This window comes from Erinaceus europaeus, chromosome 3 (genome assembly GCF_950295315.1).
Source record: "Erinaceus europaeus chromosome 3, mEriEur2.1, whole genome shotgun sequence".
In the NCBI taxonomy this organism is placed as follows: domain Eukaryota; kingdom Metazoa; phylum Chordata; class Mammalia; order Eulipotyphla; family Erinaceidae; genus Erinaceus; species Erinaceus europaeus.
This window is the reverse complement of record NC_080164.1, coordinates 143,061,138-143,085,580: the sequence shown is the minus strand read 5'-3', so window position 1 is coordinate 143,085,580 and position 24,443 is coordinate 143,061,138. Positions and strand designations below refer to the sequence as shown.

The 24,443-nt window shown below is 36.3% G+C and overlaps 1 protein-coding gene across 3 annotated transcripts in view; it reads right to left on the bottom strand.

Annotated features, from left to right (window-relative positions):
* CLOCK (clock circadian regulator) overlaps positions 1-24,443 on the bottom strand; it is a 93,169-nt gene that overhangs the window by 42,699 nt on the left and 26,027 nt on the right. For all 3 annotated transcript variants that reach the window (XM_060188041.1, XM_007534619.3, XM_060188042.1), the window contains exons 5-11: positions 20,995-21,083; positions 20,188-20,277; positions 17,268-17,327; positions 15,561-15,709; positions 12,084-12,175; positions 6,687-6,776; positions 666-786 (exon numbers count right to left, since the gene is read on the bottom strand). In XM_060188041.1, the coding sequence (XP_060044024.1) occupies positions 666-786; positions 6,687-6,776; positions 12,084-12,175; positions 15,561-15,709; positions 17,268-17,327; positions 20,188-20,234 (559 nt within the window). In that variant the 5' untranslated portion in view covers positions 20,235-20,277; positions 20,995-21,083. The remainder of the gene's footprint in view (positions 1-665; positions 787-6,686; positions 6,777-12,083; positions 12,176-15,560; positions 15,710-17,267; positions 17,328-20,187; positions 20,278-20,994; positions 21,084-24,443) is intronic.

Sequence of the window (24,443 nt, the reverse complement as noted above, 5' to 3'; positions counted from 1 at the left end):
ATTAGTGGGATATTTATTTATTTAATAGAGACAGAGAAAGAAGGGAGGAGGAGACAGAGAAGGAGAGAGACACCTGCAGCACTGCTTCACCGCTTGTGAAGCTGGCAACCAAGGGTTTAAATCCAGGTCCTAACATTATGTGTACATTACATTGGTTATGTGTGTGCTCCTTCAATTGAATGTTTTCCTGTCTTTTGGATAAATGCCCAAGAGTGGTATTGCTGGATCATAAAGCTATTACCATTTTTTTTTTTTTTGCTTAAAAATATTCAGTACTATTCTCCACAATGGCTGCAGCAGTTTGTAATCCCTCCAGAAGTTTGTAATCCCTCCAGAAGTGTGTATACACACACACACACGCACACACACACACACCATTTAAAGAATTTAACGGGGGGGGGGGCGGGGATAAATAGCATAATGGCTATGAAAAGAGACTCATGCCTGAGGCTCCAAAGTCCCAGGTTCAATTCCCCACACCACCATAAGTCAGAGCCAAGCAGTGCTTTGGTTAAAAAAAAAAAAAAAAAGAAAAAAGAAACAGAATATGAGGAATGAAGCCAGGTGTTAATTTTTATTAAGCATGCATGATTTGTCATATACTTACAGAAATAACAATACTACCAAAATAATATTTAAGTTTTTGGTAAACAGATATTACTTACACTTTAAATATTCAGGAGTTAATGAATCACTTTCCAGCAGATGAGTAGAAAGTATTTTATAAACCTCTGAATGTTCACCCTCTGGGATAAAATTAAATATACTTTGATCCACAAGATCAGACTGGAAAATAAATTAAAATAACTTTAGGGATCTAGGAAACATTTAAATATATAATCATTCTTTTTTATTATCTTTATTTACTCACTGGATAGAGACAGCCAGAAATTGAGAGGAAGGGGTGGGGGAATAGAGAAGAAAAGAGAGACAGAGAGACACCTGCAGCCCTGCTTCACCACTTGTGAAGCTTTCCCTGTGCAGCTGGGGACCAGGGGCTTGAACCTGGGTCCTTGCGCATTGTAACACGTGCTCAACCAGGTGCACCACCACCAGCCAAATATATAATCATTCTTAAACATCAGATTAGCATATGGTTAATTTTTTATTACTTTTAACAGGTAAAGTATCAAACATCAAGTTACAGAACCACCCCAAAACCAGTGAAAAGGTGGAGGGAAGTTAGCATGCCCTCTAATGCCACTGACAGTGCCTTCACAACCATGATCAATATGACTTTTCAAGTCTATGAAATTGGGAGTCAGGCTGTAGCACAGCAGGTTAAGCACAGGTGGCCCAAGCGCAAGGACTGGCCTAAGGATCCTGGTTTGAGCCCCCAGCTCCCCACCTGCAGAGAGGTCACTTCACAAGCAGTGAAGCAGGTCTGCAGGTGTCTATCTTTCTCTTCCCCCTCTGTCTTCCCTTCCTCTCTCCATTTCTCTCTGTCCTATCTAACAATGAATGACGACATCAATAATAACTACAACAATAAAAAACCAACAAGGGTAACAAAAGGGAATAAAAAAAAAGTCTATGAAATTATTTGCAAAGCTGGGTTTCATCACAGGCATGATTTCCACACTGCCAAGACATTTTTTCACTCAGGTAGAGAGGGATAGAAATCACAGTTCCAGGGCTCCTCAGTGCTATGGTATTCTCACTGTAGTGCCAAGACTCAAACCTGGGCTGTGCCCCTCAAGGTAGATAGTTTTTCAAGTAGGTTAATCATAACCTACTGTGCTTATTAGAAAAGAAAACCCCATACTTACCTGGCAGGGGAGACATCATGATCAAGAAAAGAAAACCCAGGAGGGTGGGAGTAGATAGCATAATGGTTATGCAAAGAGACTCTCATGCCTTGAGGCTCAAAAATCCCAGGTTCAACCCCCCCACCCCTTAAGATAGAGCTAATCAGTGCTCTGTTAAAAAAAAAAAAAAAAAAAGTAAAGAAAAGAAAATGGGGGGAAAGGGTTGGCAGTGGTGCACCCAATGAATTAGTTGCACATATTACCATGAGCAAGCACCCAGCTTTGAGCCCCCGCTCCCCACCTGCTTCACTCACAAGTGAAATAGGTCTGCAGATATCTGTCCTTCTCCCTATCTCCTCTCCCTTATCAATTTCTCTCTGAACTATCATGTATAATAGAAAGAGGTTAAAAAAATAGAAAAAGCCACTGGGAGCAGTGGATTCACAGTGCCCACATTAAGCCCCAGCGACAAACCTAATGGCGGTAACAAAACAAAACAAAAACCAAAAAAATTTCTATAGTTAAGCTGTTTATCTGTATGATCCAAAGAAAGCCAGTAAGTTACTACCCTGGCTTAAAATAAGAGATCACTCATTTTGAAATCTAGCCTTTTTTTTAGTTAAGAGTCCATTTCCTTTATAAAAATTAGTGTAATCAGAAGTAGGAAGGCACTGCTTTTTTAAAATATCTTTTAAAAAAAGGTCTTAGTAAAAGTTTATATTGCTACAAAGGATATTTTAAGGGTACTTTATACTTGAGAATTTATACAGTAAGTCACATTAAAACTTCAAATTCATAAAAAACATCAATTGTGGCAGAGCAGTTACTAGTGTCTATACCAAGTAAAATAGCAAACATAATTCAAATAGCCACCATCCCAATCAAAATGACAAAATATATTTTTTCAAATTGTATAACCTTTCCACAGACTGACAATAAAACTGAATATAGCCATTATTAATGTTATGTTAACAAGTTATACAATGTAAAAGTTCTATTATATTTACTGTGTTTTTGTTTTTAATTAATGCCATCTGGGTTATTGCGAGGCCTCAGTACCTGCATGACAAATCCACTGCTACTGGTGGCCATCCCCCCTCCCTTATTTGATAGGACAGAGAGGGAGAGACAGAGAAGGAGAGAGAAAAAGAGATACCTGCAGTACTTCACTCGTGAAGCTTACTCCCTACAGGTGGGGAGAAGGGGCTAGACCCTAGGTTCTTTACATGTAATAACATGTTTCCTTAACTAGGTGCACCACTGCCTGGCCCTCTATTTATTGTTTTCTTAGAAGGCATTCTCTGGAGAAAATAATGAGTTCTTCTAGCCAAAAGTATCTCAAAGGAAATTAAATTATTCTCAAAATAGTGTTAGTGATTTAGCAACATCTTCATGAGGCTAATTAAAAACACTGAAAATAGTTGGGTTTGTGTTTTCTGATCCACCTTCCTACTCCGTGCTTTTTAATATGTGAATTGAGGCCAGTGACATTTACTGATACTATAGAATGAAGGTATTTTAATGCCATTATTGTATAATTTTAGAGTGTTCTGATATATGCCAGGTCCTTGCACTTTGTACCATGTGTGCTTAACCCACTGCACTAGCTACTGCCCGACCCCCTCAATGTGATTGCTTTTAAGAGACCTTTTGCAACTTCTTACAGGGCATGCCTGGTGATAGTTGATTCCTTCAACTGCTTGTCTGAGAAGGTTTTTATGCCTCCATCTAGTTTGACTGTCTAACAGGATACAGTAGTCTTGGTTGAAATATGTCTTACCATTCTCTTCTGGCTGTTAGTGTTTGTGTGGAGAAATCTGCTGCTAAACTTATGGGTTTTCCTCTGTAGGACTCTTGTTTTTTTCTCTTGCAGCATTCACGATCCTTTCATTATCCTTATCCCTTTTCATTCTAAATATGATGTCTTGGTGTCTTTAAGTCTGGGTTAAGTCTGTTTGGGCCCCTCTGAGCTTCTTGAACCTTATGTCTTTTTTGTTGTCTAGAGTAGGTAAGTTCTCATCTACTATGTCCTATAAGAATGCTTTCTTCCCGGGGTCGGGCAATAGCGCAGTGGGTTATGCACACGTGGCGCAAAGCACAAGGACCAGCAAGATCCCGGTTCGAGCCCCCGGCTCCCCACCTGCAGAGGAGTCGCTTCATAGGCGGTGAAGCACATCTGCAGGTGTCTATCTTTCTCTCCCCATCTCCCCCTCCTCTCTCCATTTCTCTCTGTCCTACCCAACAATGACGACATCAATAACGATAATAACCACAACAATGGTAAAGCAACCAGGGTAACAAAAAAAGGGGAGGGGAAATGGCCTACAGGATCACTGGATTCGTGGTGCAGGCACTGAGCCCTGGCAATAACCCTGGAGGCAAAAAAAAAAAAAAACCTTTTTGCCCCTCCTTCTCTTCCTCTGGCAAGCCAATAAGGTATATATTACTTCTTTCAATGTTGTCCCATATGTCTCTCTTGTTGTTTTCAGTATCTCAATCTATTTTTGAGGTTATTTCTTTCTTAGTTTTCTCTAATTCATCCTCTATCTTACTAATTTTGTTCTCTGTCATATTTATTCTATTCTCTCTCCCCTCTGTTGTTTTCTGTAGCTCAGCTATGTTGTTACCCTGTTCTAATACTGTATTAGCTTGTTCAGCTAGTTGTGTTCTTAGCTCAGCTGTTTCAGCTTTTAGCTAATTACCTAGAAATAGTGTTTTCTTTTGGAGTCTCATTTGCTATTTCCCCATTTCTGATGATCTTACTTTCAATCACTCCTATGACTAATAACTCAATTAGTGTTTAGATTCTGTCCTCAAAACTCTTTGGGGGGATTATCTGGCCTTTTGTCCTGGTTCTTTTCTGCAATGTTTCCTCTTGGTTTAACCATTGTATATGCTGTCCTATGAGGTCCCTCTCTCAGTACCATTCAATCTACTAATCACACCTGCCTGGATGAAATTGTGTCTGACTGGGGAGAAGAGATAGACACAACTGCTACTCTGTGCTGGTTAACAGTGGGGGTTGTATTGTTGTGTGGAAATGCTATGCATGGTGGTCCAAGAGGTGGCGCAGTGGATAAAGCATCGGATTCTCAACCATGAGGTCTGAGTTCAATCCCCGGCAGCACCTGTACCAGAGTGATGTCTGGTTCTTTCTCTCCTCCTACCTTTCTCATAAATAAATTAATTAATTCTTTTAAAAAAAGAAATGTTATGCATGTACAACTGTGTTTTACTGTTGACTGTAAACCATTAATCCCCCAATAAAGAAATTAAGAAAAATTCAAAATTTACATTAGAATAAAGAGGGTAGGAAGAGGGGCTAAACAAAGTGGTTGCTGAATATTGTTACAGAAATCTGAGTCTAACATGAGAACACATAACTGTACTAAAACAAAACCAGATGATCTTCACTCTAGTGTTCAACACTACTATGGAGGTCTACTTCTCAATGTTTTAGAACTTTAAAGTGGGCATTTTATGAGTGTTAAGAAAGTAAATTTAATGGTCTGGGAGATGGCTCAGTGGATAAAGAAAGTAAATTTAGTGGTCTGGGAGATGGCTCAGTGGATAAAGAAAGTGAATTTAAGGGGCTGGGTGATGGCACACCTGAAAGAGCACACATGCTACTTGGGCTCAAGCCCCCAGTCTCCATCTGCAGGGGGAAAGCTTCATGAATAGTAAGAGAGTGTTGTATGTGTCTATCTGTTTCTCTCTCTCCCTCCCTTCCTCCCCTCCCACTGATTTACTTGGTCTGTATCAAATAAATAAATACAATTAAAAAAATAAAAGTAAGTAAAAGGAACATCAAGGAGTCAAGTATGAATCTCTTCATAAAAACTGATATGCTTTTTACTAAGACTTCAAATCCTGGCTAAACTATCACAATATTCTAGTTTAACTTTATTAAGGATTAATCCAACAGGCTTTGATGCATTTCATTTAAATGGGTTTCTATACATTTTTTTTCACTAATCATTTCAGTAGAGTATATATGTGTGTGGTCCAGGAGGTGGTGCATTAAAGCATTGGACTATCAAGCATGAGAATGTATATGACACTATGTCATAGAGAGTAAGTTTTGCAAATATTGGGTATAATTTTGCTCATTTTAAAAAATAAGATCAAAATAAACTAAAAGTTATTTATAGTTATTTAGTGTCTGGTAATAATGTTTTTTTAAAAAAATTCATTTTATATAATAGGACAGAAAAAAAATTAAAAGAAGACAGGGAGTGACAGAGATACAGAAAGACACTTGTAGCACTGCTTCACTATGAAGATTTTCTCCCTGCTGTTGGGAACTAGAGCTTTGATCTTAGTTGCACCACCATCCAGCCTCGCAATAACTGTTTTTTTTTTTTCTTTTCTAATTCTTATTAGATGGAATAGAAATTGAGAGAGGAGGTGGAGATGGCGGGGGAAGAGACACTGCAGACCTTCTTCACCACTCATGAGATGTTCCCCCCCTGCAGGTAGGGAACAGTGGTTCAAAACCAGGTCCTTGTGCTTGGTAACGTGCACTTTACTGAACGTGCCATGACCCAGTACCCCCTTCCCAACCACCCTCTGCAAATAAGAAACAGAAAACAACAGAACAAGTTTCACTTGTGCTTTATCTTGGCATGTGTCTGAAATAATTAACTCAAAAGTCATAAAAATTAAATTTAATCTTGCCACTTAACTACCTGATGAACTTTGAAAATTTTTTCTTATATTCTTGTCCTTAAGGATGGGGGTACTTAACAACATCTTTCAAATAAGAGTACTGAATTGTTCATTGTGTTTTGTATTTAGGATATAACAGAACAATCGTTTTAAATATGTAACTTCCCTCTATAACCAATCTGAAAAATAATAAATTATACCAATTGAATCTAAAAAAATAAAATAAAATAGGAATTTACACAAGAAAGACCACAGGATTTTTATACTTACTGGTAAATGTTCAAGTAATGAAGTTACACTCTCTGACACATATATTATGCTTCCATCTGTCATGATTGCTAAAAAAAAACCATCAAGAGCCTGAAATTAAGCAAAATGGTCAGTTAAATGAAAAAAAAGTCTCAAAGAATAGAAATAAAAATAAAACTTAAATGACAAAGTATTCAATGTGAAAATTTCCACAGTATGTCATAACACTGACTGTCCCCCTTTATAATGCCTTTGTATATATTTTTGTGCATTTAAAAATGTTTCTGGGGACAAAACGTCATTGTATAGCTATCTACTAGGCTAAGTGTTTATAAAAAAATTCCTTACCTTTATCATATGTATATTATATAAAGATGGTGTTACTTAAAGATACTAAAATCTCTAAATCATACAACCAATCATTACAATGTGTTAGCACACCATTATCTTATGGTACATTATCACTTTGTAGGTAAATTAATAGAGAACTATATTACTGAAGTGTAAAACAAAAGAAACATTAAGCTACAAAAGATGAGATCGAAGTCTTTTTTCTGTAATATTTATTTTTTATTATTGGATAGAGAGAGAAATTGAGAGGGGAAGGGGAATTGAGAGGGGAAGGGGAGATAGTGAGAGAGAGCGACAGAAAGACACCTTGTAAAGCTTTCCCCCTGCAGGTGGGGACCAGGGGTTTGAACTTGTGCACTTAACTAGATATACCACAGCACCTTATTATATGAGAGGTTAAGAGGAAAAAATTAAAAAGACCAGATTGGAATTCAGTTCTGGAATATGTAGTACCAGGGATCAAATCTGGGACCCCATGAATGTAAGTTTTTGCTTTAACACTGAGAAATCTCCCTAAACTGAATAGATCTTAAATATTAGGTGAAGACATAAGGAAATTAGAAATGAGTAGACAACTAGAAAGATACTATAAACTACTCTTTGAAGAACTTTAGAAGAGAAGGAGAAAAAACAAGTCTTATAGAGATCAAATATCAAACAAAAGCATTTTAACTTAATGGTACGTATAGGTTGAGGTAAAAAAAGATCATATACCATAAGAGAATTATCTCACTGATTTTTAATTTTTTTTTTTTTGATTTACAGGAGTCTCTCAAAAAGTGTATATCCTCTTCAAACTTCTCTGTAGTATTTAGTGTATGTGTGGAACATGACAGATAAAAAAATATTTATAGTATATATTTTTACACCTTGGTAATTAGAACATCATCATCCTAATAATTCCAAGTAATTGTTGAAGTTTAGGATAAAAATAGGGGAAAAGATACTTTCCTTCAATAGGGAGATATTTGGAAATGAGATGAAACTCTGATATTTTGAGTAATGCTTACTTTCTAGAATGACTCAGACAAACCCATTCTTGGCTACTTTCTAATTTAAGCAAATTCCTAAAATTACTCTTGTAGCAAACTAGTTAGTACAATAATGTCTAGTGGATATTTCCTAAGGAACAGGGTCAAATGATGTTAAAATTAGCATGCTTTTCATATGTCAAGTGAGACTGTATCATCTTGAAAGCAAACTAATATTTACTATAATGATTTGTGTTTATTCTTCTAGGAATTGGTGTATAGCTCTCTCCTGAAAAAGAGTAAACTGAAATCAGAACCCTTAACAATTTATTCCCACCTCTAGAATCAGAACTTGTCCTTTCTTTTTCTTCCTTCCTCTCTCTCTCTCTCTTTCTTGTTTTTTGTTTGTTTATTTATTTTTTGCCTCCAGGGTTATCACTGGGGCTTGGTGCCAGCACTATAAATCCACTGTTCCAGGCAGCCATTTTTCTTTTTTCTATTGGGTAAGATAGAGAGAAACAGAGAGATGGGGAGACAGAAAGAGAGAGAGTACGACAGACACCAGCAGACTTGCTTCACCGACTGTGAAGCAATCCCCCTGCAGATGGGGAGCTGGGGGCTTGAGCCAGGATCCTTGCGCAGGTCCTTGAGCTTCTTCTAACTACGTGTGCTTAACCGGGTGCACCACAGCCCAGCACCCCTTGCCCTTTCTTTTTTGAAAGCAAGCAAACAAGAAGCAGAGAAAAATCTCTCAGTCAGCATTTTACCAAAGTCATAAGAAAGGAATTAGGTTCTAGACTTCTACTGAACACAGGAATGTAATTCCCCAATAAGGTATATTGGTATATCAAAACCTAAACCAACCTTGAAAAGAAGGATTACACAGATGGGCACCAGAGAATAAGATAAGAGGACATTCTTATCCCTAGAAGACTGTAAAGCTTATCCTTTCTCTGGCTCTCCTCTCCACCCACCCACACTCCATTCCAAACTATGTCAAGAAAACAATTCATTAGATAAAACTCTATTGGTAATACCTACTTGGCCTACAAAAGGGGGGGGGGGGCATGTAAACCATCACTCTTTCCATAGTGAGTGCTTAATCTATGGTTGAAGACTGGAATTGAAGTTCTAAAGAAGGGAACCAAAGTTTGGATCATGTTTAAAATGAGGCTGAAAGAGCACTAACTGTTCCCCTTTAGATTACAAGAAAGTTGTTAGCTGTAAAGGAGAAATACTACACACTAAGAGAAATTTCACAATGATGACTTTGCATAGAACTCTAATCAAGCTAAATTTCACTAACTCTTCTCCAAGGGTAGGAAGGAATGTTCTTCAGGCAACAGACAAGAGAGAGGAGGATGAGCAGCAATGGAGGACGGAGGGAGAAGTCAATGTATACATGAATTTTACCATCTCAGAATTAATTAATCCACAAATTTACTTATTTCATCTTGAAGAATTGCAACTTGGCTGGGTGGTGGTGCACCTGGTTGAGTGCATCTTACAATGCATAAGGACTTCTGGTTCAAGTCCCCAGTCCCCATCTGCATGGGGAAAACTTCACAAGTGGTGAAGCAGTGCTGCAGGTGTCTCTCTCTTCCATTCCCCCTTCCCTCGTCATTTCTCTCAGTCTTTATTCAATAATAATAAATAAAATGTGAAAAAAAAAAAGAAAAAGGGTATGAAGGGAGATGACCTTAAAAAGTAAGATGAAGGGAGTCGGGCGATAGCGCAGTGGGTTAAGCGCACATGGCGCAAAGCGCAAGGACAGGCATAAGGATCCCGGTTTGAGCCCCGGCTCCCCACCTGCAGGGGAGTCGCTTCACAGGCAGTGAAGCAGGTCTGCAGGTGTCTATCTTTCTCTCCCCCTATCTTCCCCTCCTCTCTCCATTTCTCTCTGTCCTATCCAACAACAATGACATCAATAATAACTACAACAATAAAACAAGGGCAACAAAAGGGAATGTATAAATAAATATATGTTTTAAAAAATAAGATGAAGAGATTACTTGATCTCTTCTATAAAGCAAGAAGTTGAACTGAATCATCTAAATTTAATCTTTAGTTTGATCTCCAGCACCACCAACAACTTTGGGGTGGGGGGGTGAGAGGAGCAGGAGGAGGAAAAGAAAAAGCTTCATGAGGATCAGTGTGTGCAAGGTTTAAGGCTATGAAATCAAACTACCCTTCCTTGATTTATTCATCTGAAAATAAAAAAGGATATAAATAGTGTCTACTTCCTAAGTTTATTGTGAAGATTCACCAAGTTAATATGCTATCTTTTCAGATGCTACATACAGTTTTAAATATATACAGAGTATTTACACCAACAAATTCATATGGTGACATTTCTGTTAAATATAGAAAATTTAATTCAGCAATTATCTGTACCAACTGAAGTATACACAGAAAAATAACTAATTAATTTACAGAATACTTTATGTTGCTTCAGACTTTAGTTAATATACAAAGACAGCTGAGACATTGCCATTGTATATAATATGCAATGACATAAAAATAAATGACCCAGAGATAAGAGAAATAAATAATTTAACAATCTCTATATCCCCAGAATTGCTTTTTCAGTACTCTATGTCTCCTTTATGGTCTATGTTTATTTTTCTTGTCCTTAACTGTTATTGTCAAAGTCTACCTGTTGTTACCTATTTATGTTTTAATGAAAATATGATACTAAACTTCATGTCTTATTATTGGTGTTGCCAGGGTTTCCATGATCCAGGTCCTTTTTAGAGAGTGAGAGCACAGCAGTGAAGCTTCCCCTGCTACTTTAGTAACATGTGGTATCCCACAGGACTGAATCTGAGACTGTCACCTTTCTCACCAGTCCTGAACTTTGCATATCTTAAGTATCTAAATAATACTTACATTTATCTACATAGAAAATGATTAAAAAGTAGAAAAGTAAAACTGATTAAACCTAAGTGACTCTGTAAGTGAGCAAGCACTACAGACTTTTCATCTTATTCTCTACATTTATACTTTTACCAGAAATCTGTCACACAGATACCTAGAATGAACTTACTGTGCAGATCTCAGAGAAAAGAAACTGTTTAATGGTCCTATCTTGGGAGTTTTACAGACCACTAGACTTCAATAATTCATTCCTTATGGCACGCCCCCTTCCACACAAACAACAGACAAATAACCTCACGATGACTCCCCTCAGCAAAACAAACTACCTTATGACAAGACCTGTTAAATCGTGTGCCTAAACTTTGCCCTTACTGGTCCACTGTCCCTTATAAGCTCTGAGTAAGACAGACTTGCTTGAGACACAAGTCTATCATCTCCTCAGGTTTGGTTAGCACCTGATGAAATCCTTTTTTCTCACACCAACTATCTCTCAGTGAATTGGCCTTCCGAGTAGTAGGAAACAAAGTCTGACTCAGTAACAACTCAAAATTTTTATAAATGTTATAAGTAATGATATAAGGTATTAGATTTCATACATACAAGCAACTTTTGAACTATTTTAAAAAACAATTGTCAGAATATTTACTTCTTATATCTATTTCAATCTTTTAAGTTTTTCAAAGGGCTTAATTTATTATCATTTGATACTGCTCTTAGACCTTAATTTTTTTTTTTTAAGTTCTATTGTCCAGGGCTGGGGAGATAGCATAATGATTATATAAAAGACTTTCAGGCTCTGAAGTCCCAGATTCAACCCCCAGGAGTGCTCTAGTCTCTTTCCTCTCTCTCCCCCTCTATTAAAATAGAATATTTAATAAAATAACCTGAGTTTATTTAAAAATAAAATAAATCCTGTAGTCCAGTAAGATACATTTCATAACACTTAACATGTGATGACTAACATTTACTATTTCTCACTTGAATGTTATTAGTACAGTCTCAGAGAACTTGGTAGCTATAGGTTTCTGACTGAATTTATTGTCTCTCAAAATTTCAATTAACACTACAAATATAAACATTTGGCACTGTTTTACAATAGTCCTATTTACTGATTTACAGTGAATGAAGACTTTAATATTAAAACAGTTATGAAAACTATAGTAAAATTAGTCACCAGTGTGATTTCTCTTTTGAGGAAAAAAATTAAATCTGGACATACCTCTAACATTAATTGTGTAAACTCTTCATTACTAAGGAATGTAGGTTTCCAGTCCTGTCGAATTTCACTAGCATCTGACTGTGCAGTGATTTCTGTGAACAGATATACAACATATTAATAGCCTACTCCAACTATAGGGAAGAAGACAGGGTCAGGGAAGCTTGACAAAGTTTAACAAAAAGCCTTTTCTCTTCCCACACTAAAGATGAGATCCACAGACAACAGCATTTATTTGTCTAGGTACATATCAGAAGATCCAAAAAGATATAATGAAATTATAGAGCTATGCGGCAATTTATCTTCATGGATTTAGTTTCTTAGAAATACTAGTCTTTCTTACTTTTCCCCTGAGGAACTTAGATAGTTACTGTTGCTAACAGACCTCTGATTGCTTCCTTCTTGACACACTATGACCAAATAAGAATCAGAACAAGATTAAGCATTAGATAGGAATTATTATTTTCTCTTTCTTTGCCATTCAAAACGTATTATCTGTAGCAGAGCCAGGATGTGATTTTGGAAGAAAAAAATTCAGTGAGGTCAGTTATTTAATCTGCTTTTCAACATAGAAGACTGTAGGCCTGGGAATCAGGCGGTAGCAAGGTGGGTTAAGCGCACATAGCGTGAAGCACAAGGACCTACCTAAGGATCCCGGTTCAAGCCCCTGGCTCCCCACCTGCAGGGGAGTTGCTTCACAGGCGGTGAAGCAGGTCTGCAGGTGTCTATCTTTCTCTCTCCCTTTGCCTTCCCCTCCTCTCTCCATTTCTCTCTGTCCTATCTAACAACGACATCATCATCAACAACAATAATAATAACTACAACAACAATAAAAAGCAAAAGCAACAAAAGAGAAAACAAATAAATAAATACAAAATAAAAAAAAGAAGACTGTAGGTCTACCTATTGCTGGAAAGATTCCTCTAAATCTAGGGTTTTCTATCTTAAAGAGTTTTTTAAAAAAATCAAAGGGTCTAAATTAAGATTTTAGACAATAACTTTATAGTCATATTTACAGAGTGATTTTGCTTAGTATCTTCTTGCATGTCTTTGTAGAAGTAAGAGAGAGGGTAAATTATTGAGAGGTTAGGGTGGGTGACAACTCACCCGGTTGAGCATATGTGTTACAATGTGGAAGGACCCAGGCTCAAGCTCCCAGTACCCACCCAGGTGGTACTGCAGGGTGGGAGCTTCATGCTCAGTGCTGCAGGTGCCTTTCTGTCTCTCTATTTCCCTCTCAATTTGTGTCTCTCACTCTCCAGTAAATAAATAAATAATAAATAACATATAAAAGAGGGGAGAGTAAACTACTTAGAGACTCTTTCACTTGGAGCCATATACTTCAACATGATTATAGCTTATTTTGCCACACATTGTTAATGTTTCACTTATAAAAAAGAAAGTGAAGGCTAAATTGTTAAGATAAAAATTGGTTTTCCATTTTTAAATGCAGAAACGCTAAAACAAAATGAAATGAATGAAAGACTGTTGGTAGAAAATGGAACAAAAAGAGATTTGAGAGAAAAAAGGGACCCGACAAAATGAACATAAATTCAGTTTTAGATACATGCAATTGAGTACATGGAAAAGAAAGATCTAAAAGGAAGAATGAAAAGTTTGCTTTTGAAAGTATAGTTTAGTAGAGTTAAACATATAATAGTTTAATATAGTTAAATAGAGTTTAATAGAGTTACTGGGTTGTCGGAAAAGTCACAACACATTTTTGCACAGAAAAACACATCATGACTTTTTCAACAATCCAGTCACTAGAGATATGGGAAGAAATAACCAAATGAAAACAATGCAGAGAAAGCAGGAGCACAAAAACTAAGATCTTGAGAAATGTCAGATTTAGAGAGCAGAAAAACTAAAAGTAGTTAGTTTCACATTAGGAAAGGGAAAGTGAAGAAATGTAATATACACATACTAAGGAAAATAGACGCCAGTAAAGAAGAGACTGAATTTTATATTGCTTTAGAAGTATAGACGATAAAAGAAAAGAAAAAGCTATTACTTTATTGGTAGCATAGAGGATAGGGATAATGGCATCAATGAAATTAACAAAAATTGCAGAGTGGTGGAGAATAAGCTAGGCTGGTAATGCATTATCAAGTCAACTACAGAGAATTAAACAGAGACCTAGTTACAAATCCTCCTTCTGAGTTCTGCAGTTTCATTTGCATTTGATAAATGAACTATCCTTGAAGAAATTTTACAACTATTATGTTTGTTATAAAAATACATAATACTTTCCAGCCATGACATCATCTCCCCAGACAATAACCTGGGTCCACCTGCATATCAGATGTCAGACTCAGGCAAAAACTAATAAAGTCATGGGCCCTTTGGAATATAATTAAAATAGAACTACTAGCTATTTCCAAAATGAAGACCCTAAATTTCATCTGCAATATTCCAGCCTTTAGGTTCATGATTAGTCAACAATATGTATGGCTTTATATATTAACTCTTTTTCAGCCACCAGGTTCCACCTGACTTCCCTGGACAGATGACCCCATCAATGTGTTCTGGAGCTCCACTTCCTCCGAGCCCTGCCCCACTAGAGAGAGAGAGAGAGACAGGCTGGATATGGATTGGCCTGCCAACGCCATGTTCAGCAGGGAAATAATTACAGAAGCCAGACCTTCCATCTTCTATACCTCATAATGACCCTAGGTCCATACTCCCAGAGTGTTAAAGAACAGGAAAGCTATCAGGGGAGGGGATGGGATATGGAGCTCTGGTGGTGGGAATTCTATCCTTCATATGCTATGGTCTTGTCAGTGTTCCCATTTTATAAATAAATTTAAAAAATAATACATAATACTATTTAAATTTTACTTTTATGACTCATTTAAGCCAAAGTGATTTTACTTAAATATAATTACTTCATTTAAAAATGAAAGCTTATTTTCTAGATATAAACTGAAAACAATCATTTTTAAATGATACGTAATATTCTCAGAATCTGATGTAATAATTTTTTCATATACCCATTATTTGCCAATTTAAACTACTCCAGAAACATTGAATCCTCCCTGCTTCTCTGTTTGTGCACTTATTACTTCCTCAAGGTGAAATGTTAGTTTCTTTACTTAATTCTAAAAGAAAGATTAGTGGAAAAATCAACTAATTTTAAGTCTTCACTATCATTACTTTCTATCCTTACCGCAACTAATGATTTATAAACATAACACTGTAATTAACTGCAGTGTCATTGGTTTTGTATATTTGTCTCCCTTGCTGAGTTACTTAAGAGTTATCCTGCATAACCAGAATCTAATATCTAGTAGTTAATAAATACTTATTGAATGAAAGGAAGACCATCTCAAGAAATCTTCAAAAAGAGAGTTGCTTTTTTTTCTACTAAGAAAGTTTAGGAAGCATTCAATCTAAAGCTTCACTGCCAAGACTAGTGTTATATTAGCCTGTAGAAAGCACCTGGTACTAAAGAAAAAAATTACCAAGTAAAGCACCTACCTTTATGCTTTCGTAAAAAATCAATGCTCTTCTGTAGAACAGTAGATTTGTCCATCTTTCTAGCATTACCAGGAAGCATGGATCCCAGTTCTTTAATAAGAACATTAAATTGATCTCTACGTTTCTTTTCAGATTTGTTTCTTGATACTCTAATAAAATAAAAAATGAAATAGTTTTCACACAATCCATTTAAGCACACAGTAGTTTACTAAAATGTTCAGTTCAGCACAACTATATAGCATGTAACTTCTATGGCTATAGGTGGAAATATTTATCTTCTAGATTACCAATAAAATACATTTAGACAATAATTTGTCTCTCAGTTTACAACTAAAGAAACATATTAAGCAACAACTGGTATATTTGTTTTTATAAAATACCAGCAAATCAAACTGCATTTAAATTTCAGTTTTTATTTTAACAGATTTATCAAGAATTTTACTTCCCTCATACTAGTAAGTTGTACATTTTGTTAAAGTATACAGAATGTATGATACATATTACTAAAATCATTAAATATGTGGTGTGGGAGGTTGCAGAGTTCAATCTCTGGTATTGCATATACCAAAGTGAATGTTCTGCTTCTACCTCTAAGTTGTCACTCTTAATGTTAAGAAAGTTATTCATATCACATGATCTCACTTATTAGTGGGACTTAGTAAAGTAGGGAACAGGAGAGACGAGCACAAAGTGAAACATGGACTGGACATGTCGTACTGCACCAAAGCAAAGGATTCTGGGGAGAAAAGGATGGGGGAGAGGAAGAAAACTTTGGGGGCCTGGTACATAATGAAACTGTATGTATATGTCTATGACTACACTATAAAGCATTAGCCAACTCAATAAAAAAAAAAAAGCTTTCATTTTCTTTGAGTTTTAAATCACAAACTGAAATCTACAAATGAAACTCTCCTAAACCTCCAGAATCAAATAAATGTACTTCCTCCTCTCCTTTATTTCATAGTTCCATCTTCCAACTCAAACTGTACCCATGTTTACACTTTCCCATTCAACTGTTGGCTCTTGCATCACAGTCACGTATTTCCCCTTTAAGTATATAAGCATAACACCTAACAAATAGTACTCAAATGTGAAGCATTAACAAGTACACAAATACTTGGCTACACTGAAAACTTGGAAGAAGTACATACAATTACTTATAGAACAATTAATCATTCTATAACATCTAAACAGATATGAAGTCAGGTTTTCAAATTTAGTTTTTGTCTAAGCAAAGTGTAGCACTTTTTCCAAAACGTCAGAGGATAATTTTATTGTTTTTGTTATTCAGTAAAGAATAGGCAATTATTCTACACAAGTACTGGAAAAATGTAACTTTTCCTTTTATCATTTTATTAGAGAAATGATGATTTATAAGAAGTGTTGTCACGAGTACAAATTTTTATAACTTCACAGTAGGTGTCTACACACCACTCCCACTACTAAGTCCTCCTCCACCATCAGATACTTTGTCCCCAAGTCCCCAGAGTTCTTGGCTTTGCTGCCATAGGTCACATCTAAGCCCAAGTTTCATTCTGTGTCTTCCTTTTATATATTAATTCTCTGTATTTTAGTTGTACATTGATATTCTAGACTTGTACTTTGTTACTATAGCTAAGTTCTTAAGGCAGTTTCTGGAAATCACTGATTTACTATTTACATATACTTATTCATTTATTTACAATATTAGATCTTAAGGTAAACTACCGTTTTGCTTTGTCCTTGTCATCTTCTTCAACCAACCCATCAAAAATACTACCATCATCTCTAGAAGAAAAAGAAAGTTGATTGAGAAAGTAAGGGCTGACTCACTAAGCAACAGCAAAACTAAACAACATCTGAATCAAATTACTTATATAAGATTTTTGTAAATTTTGCAGATTATAAAAACTTATTAACTACTAACCTGTTTTATAAAATAAAAAATTAAAAATCAGTTATGCTTAATTACATTCTAGAAGTTTGTTACATATGTGAATTTTAGAAAGACTTACTTAAGCTGTATGATGTATAACATGCTAACCAAAACTTTACTCAGAAGGTAAATATCCTGTTTCATGCTTTTAGTAACCAGTGAAAGTGGAAACCTATCAGTGTATTTGCCACTATCTGACTCACTTGAAGTAATTTTAATTATAATAGCACAGCTTAGAATACATTTTGAGACATTCACTTTATAATGTTACTCATAAAAAGCAATCACTCAAGAATGAATGCAATATCTAGCACATTGTGATTGTACTTTCATTCATTATAAACATTCACTATTAGTGAAATATATTTGCATTTTGTATTAAACACACACATATTTGCATTAATTGCATTTTAGTCCTTACTGGCATGTTTATTAACACCTGTGTGTCAGGCTCTGTTCTAGACATACCGGTTCTTGCTCTCTTATAGCTTACTTACCAGCAGAAAGACAACCACATGAAAATATGATAGGGTACCTGGAATGGCTCATGTGATTTGATCCCTTGGCCATGATGTGGGTGTGTAACTACACAAGGGAAGTTCCACAAGCAATACAATGGTGCTGTGGTATCTATCTGTATGTGTCTCTCCCTCTGTCTCAAAAAAAAAAAAAAGTGTCCTCCATGAACTGAAGAAAACAAATGGTAAGTTTTTTTTTAAAAACTGTGTTAATGGGGTTACTAAGTGAGGCTAGGGAAGAATATGCTGATATGGGAGCATTTAAGTTTAGAGCCAAATGACTAGAAGGATGCCGGGTCATAGAAAATTCAGGGGAAGAACATTTCAGTAAATAAAAATCACAAAAAACTGCTGATTGATCCTTTTATCTTAGCAATACTGAGTAGTTTTACATGAGTTACAGTATGTTATATGAATTCACTATTCTAGTCTTAAATCACATCTTTCTCTGGCCCTAAAGTTGATAAAGTACAAACTGAATTCACTTTTAAGGTTATCTGCAAATTCTGAATCATGGAAGAACATAGAGACTTTTTGTGCTTTTGTGTGTGTGTATATACACACACATATAATTGATTTAAAAAGTCTATATATTTCACAAGACTCAGAAATAATGAACTCATAAGATTCACTACTTTATATTTGAATACAGATACTATTGTTAGATGTCATTACTGTTGTACAGAATAGAAATTGGAAATTGTTTAGATGCAAGCCTAAATGTCTCAGAACAAAGAAGCAACCTTTCTGATAAGACAGCAAGAGCTCACCTGAAAGTACAGAATAACCCATATCATAGATGTGCTGCAGGAAGGTCTCTCTGGGGAAACTCCCTGTACTTTAGGTCTTAAGTTCTAGAGAAGTATGTATCTCTACATTGTATGTAAGGGAGAAGGGCTGCCACTAATGTTCAAAAATTACTTCTGCTTACAAATCTAGCTAGAAACCACTTTTTTAAAAAGTCTCCTATAGAAAAATAGGTGATGAGGGGCCGGGTGGTGGCGTACCAAGTTGAACGCACATGCTGCAATGTACAAGGACCCAGGTTCAAGCCCCCAGGCCTCATCTACAATGGGAAAGCTTTGCAAGTGGTGAAGCAGCATTGCGGGTGTCTCTCGGTCTTTCTCACTCTCTATCACCCCATTCCCTCTCCATTTCTTGCTGTTACTACCCAGTAAATAAAGACAAATAAGAGAGGAGGGGAGGGGAGGGGAGGGGAGGGGAGGGGAGGGGAGGGGAGGGGAGGAAAGGAGGTATAATCTATGACACTGAGAGAAAAAATGTTACCAGTTAAAATGTAATAACCTACATCATAAGCTATGACTATCTAAAGTCAAGATATGTTACAGTGTTTTGTTTAAAAAAAAAAAATGAAGGTGGGACATGGGAGATGGATCACCAGGGAGGATGCACACTTTCTCTTGTGTGAGATTTCAGATTCAAGTGTCACATGGAACACCAGCACAGGGAGGATTCACAAGCAGTGGAGTGGTGCTGTGACAGCTTTTCTTCTTTTGATGTCTTTCCTTTCTCCCCTCCAGTCTTACCCCTCACCATCTTTTTTAAAGAAAAAGGAGCAAAGAAAAAACGTTGAGAGTCACAGGGGAGCAGAAAAGACTCTCCTCTTGATTATTTTTTAATCACTTTAACCACAGGGAGCCCCGAACCTAGTGGAGGACTGGGATTGGGAGAACTGCCCTGGGAGCAGAGAACAGACTCCCTCCTTCCCTTTCTTTCACCACTAGAAGAGTCCTAGTCATAAACCTTTTCCTAAAAATTAATGAAACAAGATTTATTCTTGTCCTAAGAGAATATGTTTAATTCAGTTAATGAAATTCTCACTTTAGTTACCTTTTATCAATCACAAATATGATGCTTAGAAGTATGGAGTTAGCACAAATAGATAAGGAAAAGGAGGAAATGAGATAAGGAGGTGGAAGATTCCAGAGGATGCCAATGAAACACTTGATCTGTCACTTTTTTTTTTTTTCAAAGAAGCTTTGACCAAATCATGTAAAGCTGCAGCCTATTTATAGCACAAATCATATTCTGCTGACTTTATCTCTTGATGATATGCCTTCCTATGGCCAATACAGAAGGTAAGTTAATAGTAATTCTGTTTAAGCATTAAACTTTTTTTTTATCAATCTGATATTAGACAATTACAATTAAAAATAAGACTATGTAAACATACCTGTCAACAATTGAGCTCATTTTACTACAGCTTATGGTAAGCAACATAACATACTACGTTTTCGTCTTGTGGTAGACATTTGTATTTCTCCTTGGGTGGAAAGAAAAATAAACAATCAATAGTTTTCTAAAAACCTATTTCCACAAACACTGATCTTTGTAAATTACATACTTATTATTTTCCAGCTACATTACTTTTTTTTAAATTGATTTAATTATGAAGGACAAGTCAGTTGGATAAGAGAGGTACACACAATTCCCACCACCAGAGTTCTGCATCCCAACCCCTCCATTGGAGACTTTCTTATTTTTTATCCCTCTGTGAGTATGGACCTCACATTTCTTTTCTGTTCCTCAAGTATTCCATATTTTTTTTTGTCCTGCAGCCTGTAAATCTACTTTATCATATCTTCATAAGGCTGGCACATTTTATCACTCAAATCTCAACTGAAATACTTTTCTTGAATGAGGGCTTCGCTGACTTCCTAGTGAAAGTTGTCATCTGTCACATTACCCTTTCCAATTCCCTGTAACAGAACTAAGCATCTGTTCTCCTTCCCATTACATGGAAATCTTCATAAGAGCAGGGAAGTGCTACCTGATTCATAGTAGTGTAGCTTCATATATAAAATAGTATCTAAGCACAAATGGAACATAAAAATATTTTGGGATAAATCAATATAATGAGAAATGTTTTAAAATAAAATATTCCTCAAATCAGTGTGTCAAGATAGCATATAATTTTTTAAATTCAATTTTCCAGAAATGCTATCCTAAAGCACAGCCTAATAAACTACCCCTTCATTACCTTTTGTCTTGTTTTTAGTATTTTGAAGTTGATTCTTCAGAACACTGTAATGTAGTCTTCCAGTAAGGTTGACCATCAGTGTCAGAATTCTGTTTAAATAAGAAAAAAAACATTATATTAAGCTTATGCAAAATGTTTTATGAAAAAGGGTTTAAAATATTTTCTAAAATATATGTAGAACTATTTCTCAGAATATATATATATATATATATATATATATATATATATATATATATAGTAATCGTTAAATACTACAAAAGTGTGTCTAGGAAATTTTTAAAAAGACAGTAAACAAAAATAATCACATCTTTTTTTTTACCATCATTGGAGACTGAATACTCTGAGTTGATCTCTTTCAAATAAAGAGAGAAGTAGAGAGGGAGTGGTCCAGGAGGCACAATGGATAAAGCATTGGATTCTCAAGTATGAGGTCCTGAGTTCAACCCCCGGCAGCACATGTACCAGAGTGATAGCTGGTTCTTTCTCTCTCTCCTATCATTCTCATTAATAAACAAAATTAAAAAAAAAAAAAGAGGTAGTAGAGAGGGAGAAAGAAAGATACCATTCATTGCACAGAGCTTCCTCCAGTGTGATAGAGGTTGGGTTCAAGCCCATTACCAAGTAAATGACAAAGCAAAAGCACTACCTGGTAAGCTATTTTGCCAGCCTAATGAGTCACTTAAGAAGAAAACAAACAACAAAAATACTAATACTGGGGGGATGAACTGAGGATGGTTTTGCACATGTGTTACAACATCAGTGAAAGGCGTCCTGGTTTTTTTTTTTTTTAATCAGAGCACTGATTAGCTCTGGCTTCTGGTGGTGTGGGGAGATTGAACTGACAGAACCTGAGAATTTGGAGCCTCAGGCATGAGCTTCTCTTTGCATAACAATCATGCTATGTACTCCGCCTTCCCCCAGGTCATTTTTATTTTACAAAGAGGGAAAGGCAGAGAGGTGATAGACAAGGAGACATACCTCAGCACCAGCTCACCATCCATGGAGCTCCCCCTAGTGCACATCAAAGCAATCCTACTTATGCTAGGTCTCAAACCAGGACGCATGTGTGACAAGTCACATGCTCCACTGAGTGAGATACCTCCCAGCCCCTAAATAAATCACTCTCAGTTGTAGTACAGAGATTAAATAGTGGCTTTTTGGGGGGATGGGTGGGTAGAGGGGAGGGCTATGCATAAGGTACATAAAATACATGTCAGTTACTGTAGAAAACAAAGCACAATACAACTTTACATGTATAAAACATGAACAGCAGACATTTTTTATGTTCTACTCACATAATTTAAAGAAAAAACATTTAATTTCCTCTATTGTTAATGATTTTAAATAATGAAATGGTCAACTCAGACCTGGATTTAAAAATGGAAACCACAACATATCTTCTTCTAACCTAATAACCTACTGACCCACTGACCTACTTTTGGAATTAGGTCAGTTAAATCTGTTATCAGATACTTCTAGGACCAATGAATCTATTAACATTAATGAAGAAGTGATGAAACTTAGGTTGACTAGTATAATGTTTATGAACATTTATAAAACTTCCAACTGCCTCTACAGTTTAGTTTGTATCAATACTATAGCTAGATAACATAATTATTTTGAGAATCATTATGATTTGTAAAGAGAGCCTCAAATACTTCTAAAATTGTTTAACATGTGAATAAAGATGAAATTGAAGAGCAGTTTTCAATTTATTGATGATGGATAAGAAATTTTAACATGGGAGAAAAAGACCAAGCAATATGAAAAACATTCTTGATTCTAGCAGCTTTTAAGACCAACTTAAATAAGAAGATGATAATAAGAGCAAGAGACAGACCCAAAGTAGAGTCTCATGAAGAACATCTCTTGGGGGGGGGGTAGATAGCATAATGGTTATACAAAAAGACTCACGCCTGAGGCTCCAAGTCCTAAATTCAATCCCTACACCTTCTGCTATAAGCCAAAGCTGAGCAATGCTCTGGAAAAAAAAAACTTAAACAAAACAAAACCCAAGAACATTTCTTAGAACCAGAAAAAAAAAGTCCGACTCAAGATAAACATCAGGAGCCAAGACATCTATCACCAGGTAGAGCATGTGCCTTGCCATGTGCATGGCCCAGGTCTAAACTGTGACACAACACGGGAGTGTCAAGGCACTAGGGGTAACTTCCGTGCAGTGATACCTGTCTCTATTTGAATGGAAAATTCTGCCTGAGGAATAGTGAAATCATATATACATGAGTCCTCAGCTCCCCTCCTATCCCAACTCCAATGATAACTACCTGCCTAGACATGGAGTATTTTTCAATACTCATTAAATCCAAGTTAGAAAATGAATCTAGTGCTTTTAATGGGACACGGATTTACAATGATTCAATTAATATATTTCTTTAATGTACCTATTCATATAATGTCATTTCTGAATTATTCTTTCTCCCTTCATTATCTCCTCCTGTTGACAGTATCCAGTAGCCAACCCCCCAAAACAAGTCCTCTTATTCCCTGAAGGCTGCTCCTCAATCCAATACTCATTATTTTTATATTTCATTTTATTTCTTTAAATATTTATTTATTGGGGGTTATATAAGGGAGGGAGGGGAAGGACATCACTCTAGTATATCTGAGTCTAGGGATCAAACTTGGGACCTCATACTTGAGAATCCAGTATTTTATCTGCCATGCCACCTCCCAGGCCAGTGTTTTTAGACTGTAATAGCTACATAAATAATCCTTCAACATTCTGACCTGTCAGTTCCTTGATCATCTTCAACCTTGTGCTTAACCCTATGCTTCCTTTCATTCCCTCAAGTTATCAGAGAAATCATCACTAATCACATATCCCTCTTCCATCTCAGTGCCAAGCACTTTATCCTTCTCTATCACATACAAACTTGCACAGCACCCAGTGCACTGTGATGCAAACCCTCAAAATAAAAGTGCAAGAGATTTTTGAAAACTGGTAATATAGCTGACATCTATTTCCACTATTTGTGCCTTTTAAAAAAAAACTGTCCTAGTTTTCTCTTTTTTATTTTTTATTTATTTATTTTCCCTTTTATTGCCCTTGTTTAACATTGTTGTGGTTATTGATGTCATTGTTGGTGGATAGGACAGAGAAATGGAGAGAGGAGGGGAAGACAGAGAGGAGGAGAGAAAGACACCTGAAGACCTGCTTCACCACCTGTGAAGTGACTCCCCTGCAGGTGGGGAGCTGGGGCTCGAACTGGGATCCTTATGCCGGTCCTGGCACTTTGCGCCACGTGCGCTTAACCCGCTACGCCACCGCACGACTCCTCCTAGTTTTCTTGGTGAGCCTCAGAGTTTCTCATCTCAAAAATGCACAAAGGAGCACATTTATCTGAGATATGCAGGGAATATCAGAGATACTGACAGCCTCTGTTTGTCAAGTAATCACCATCTTCTTTAAGAAATGCTTGAGGGAGGCT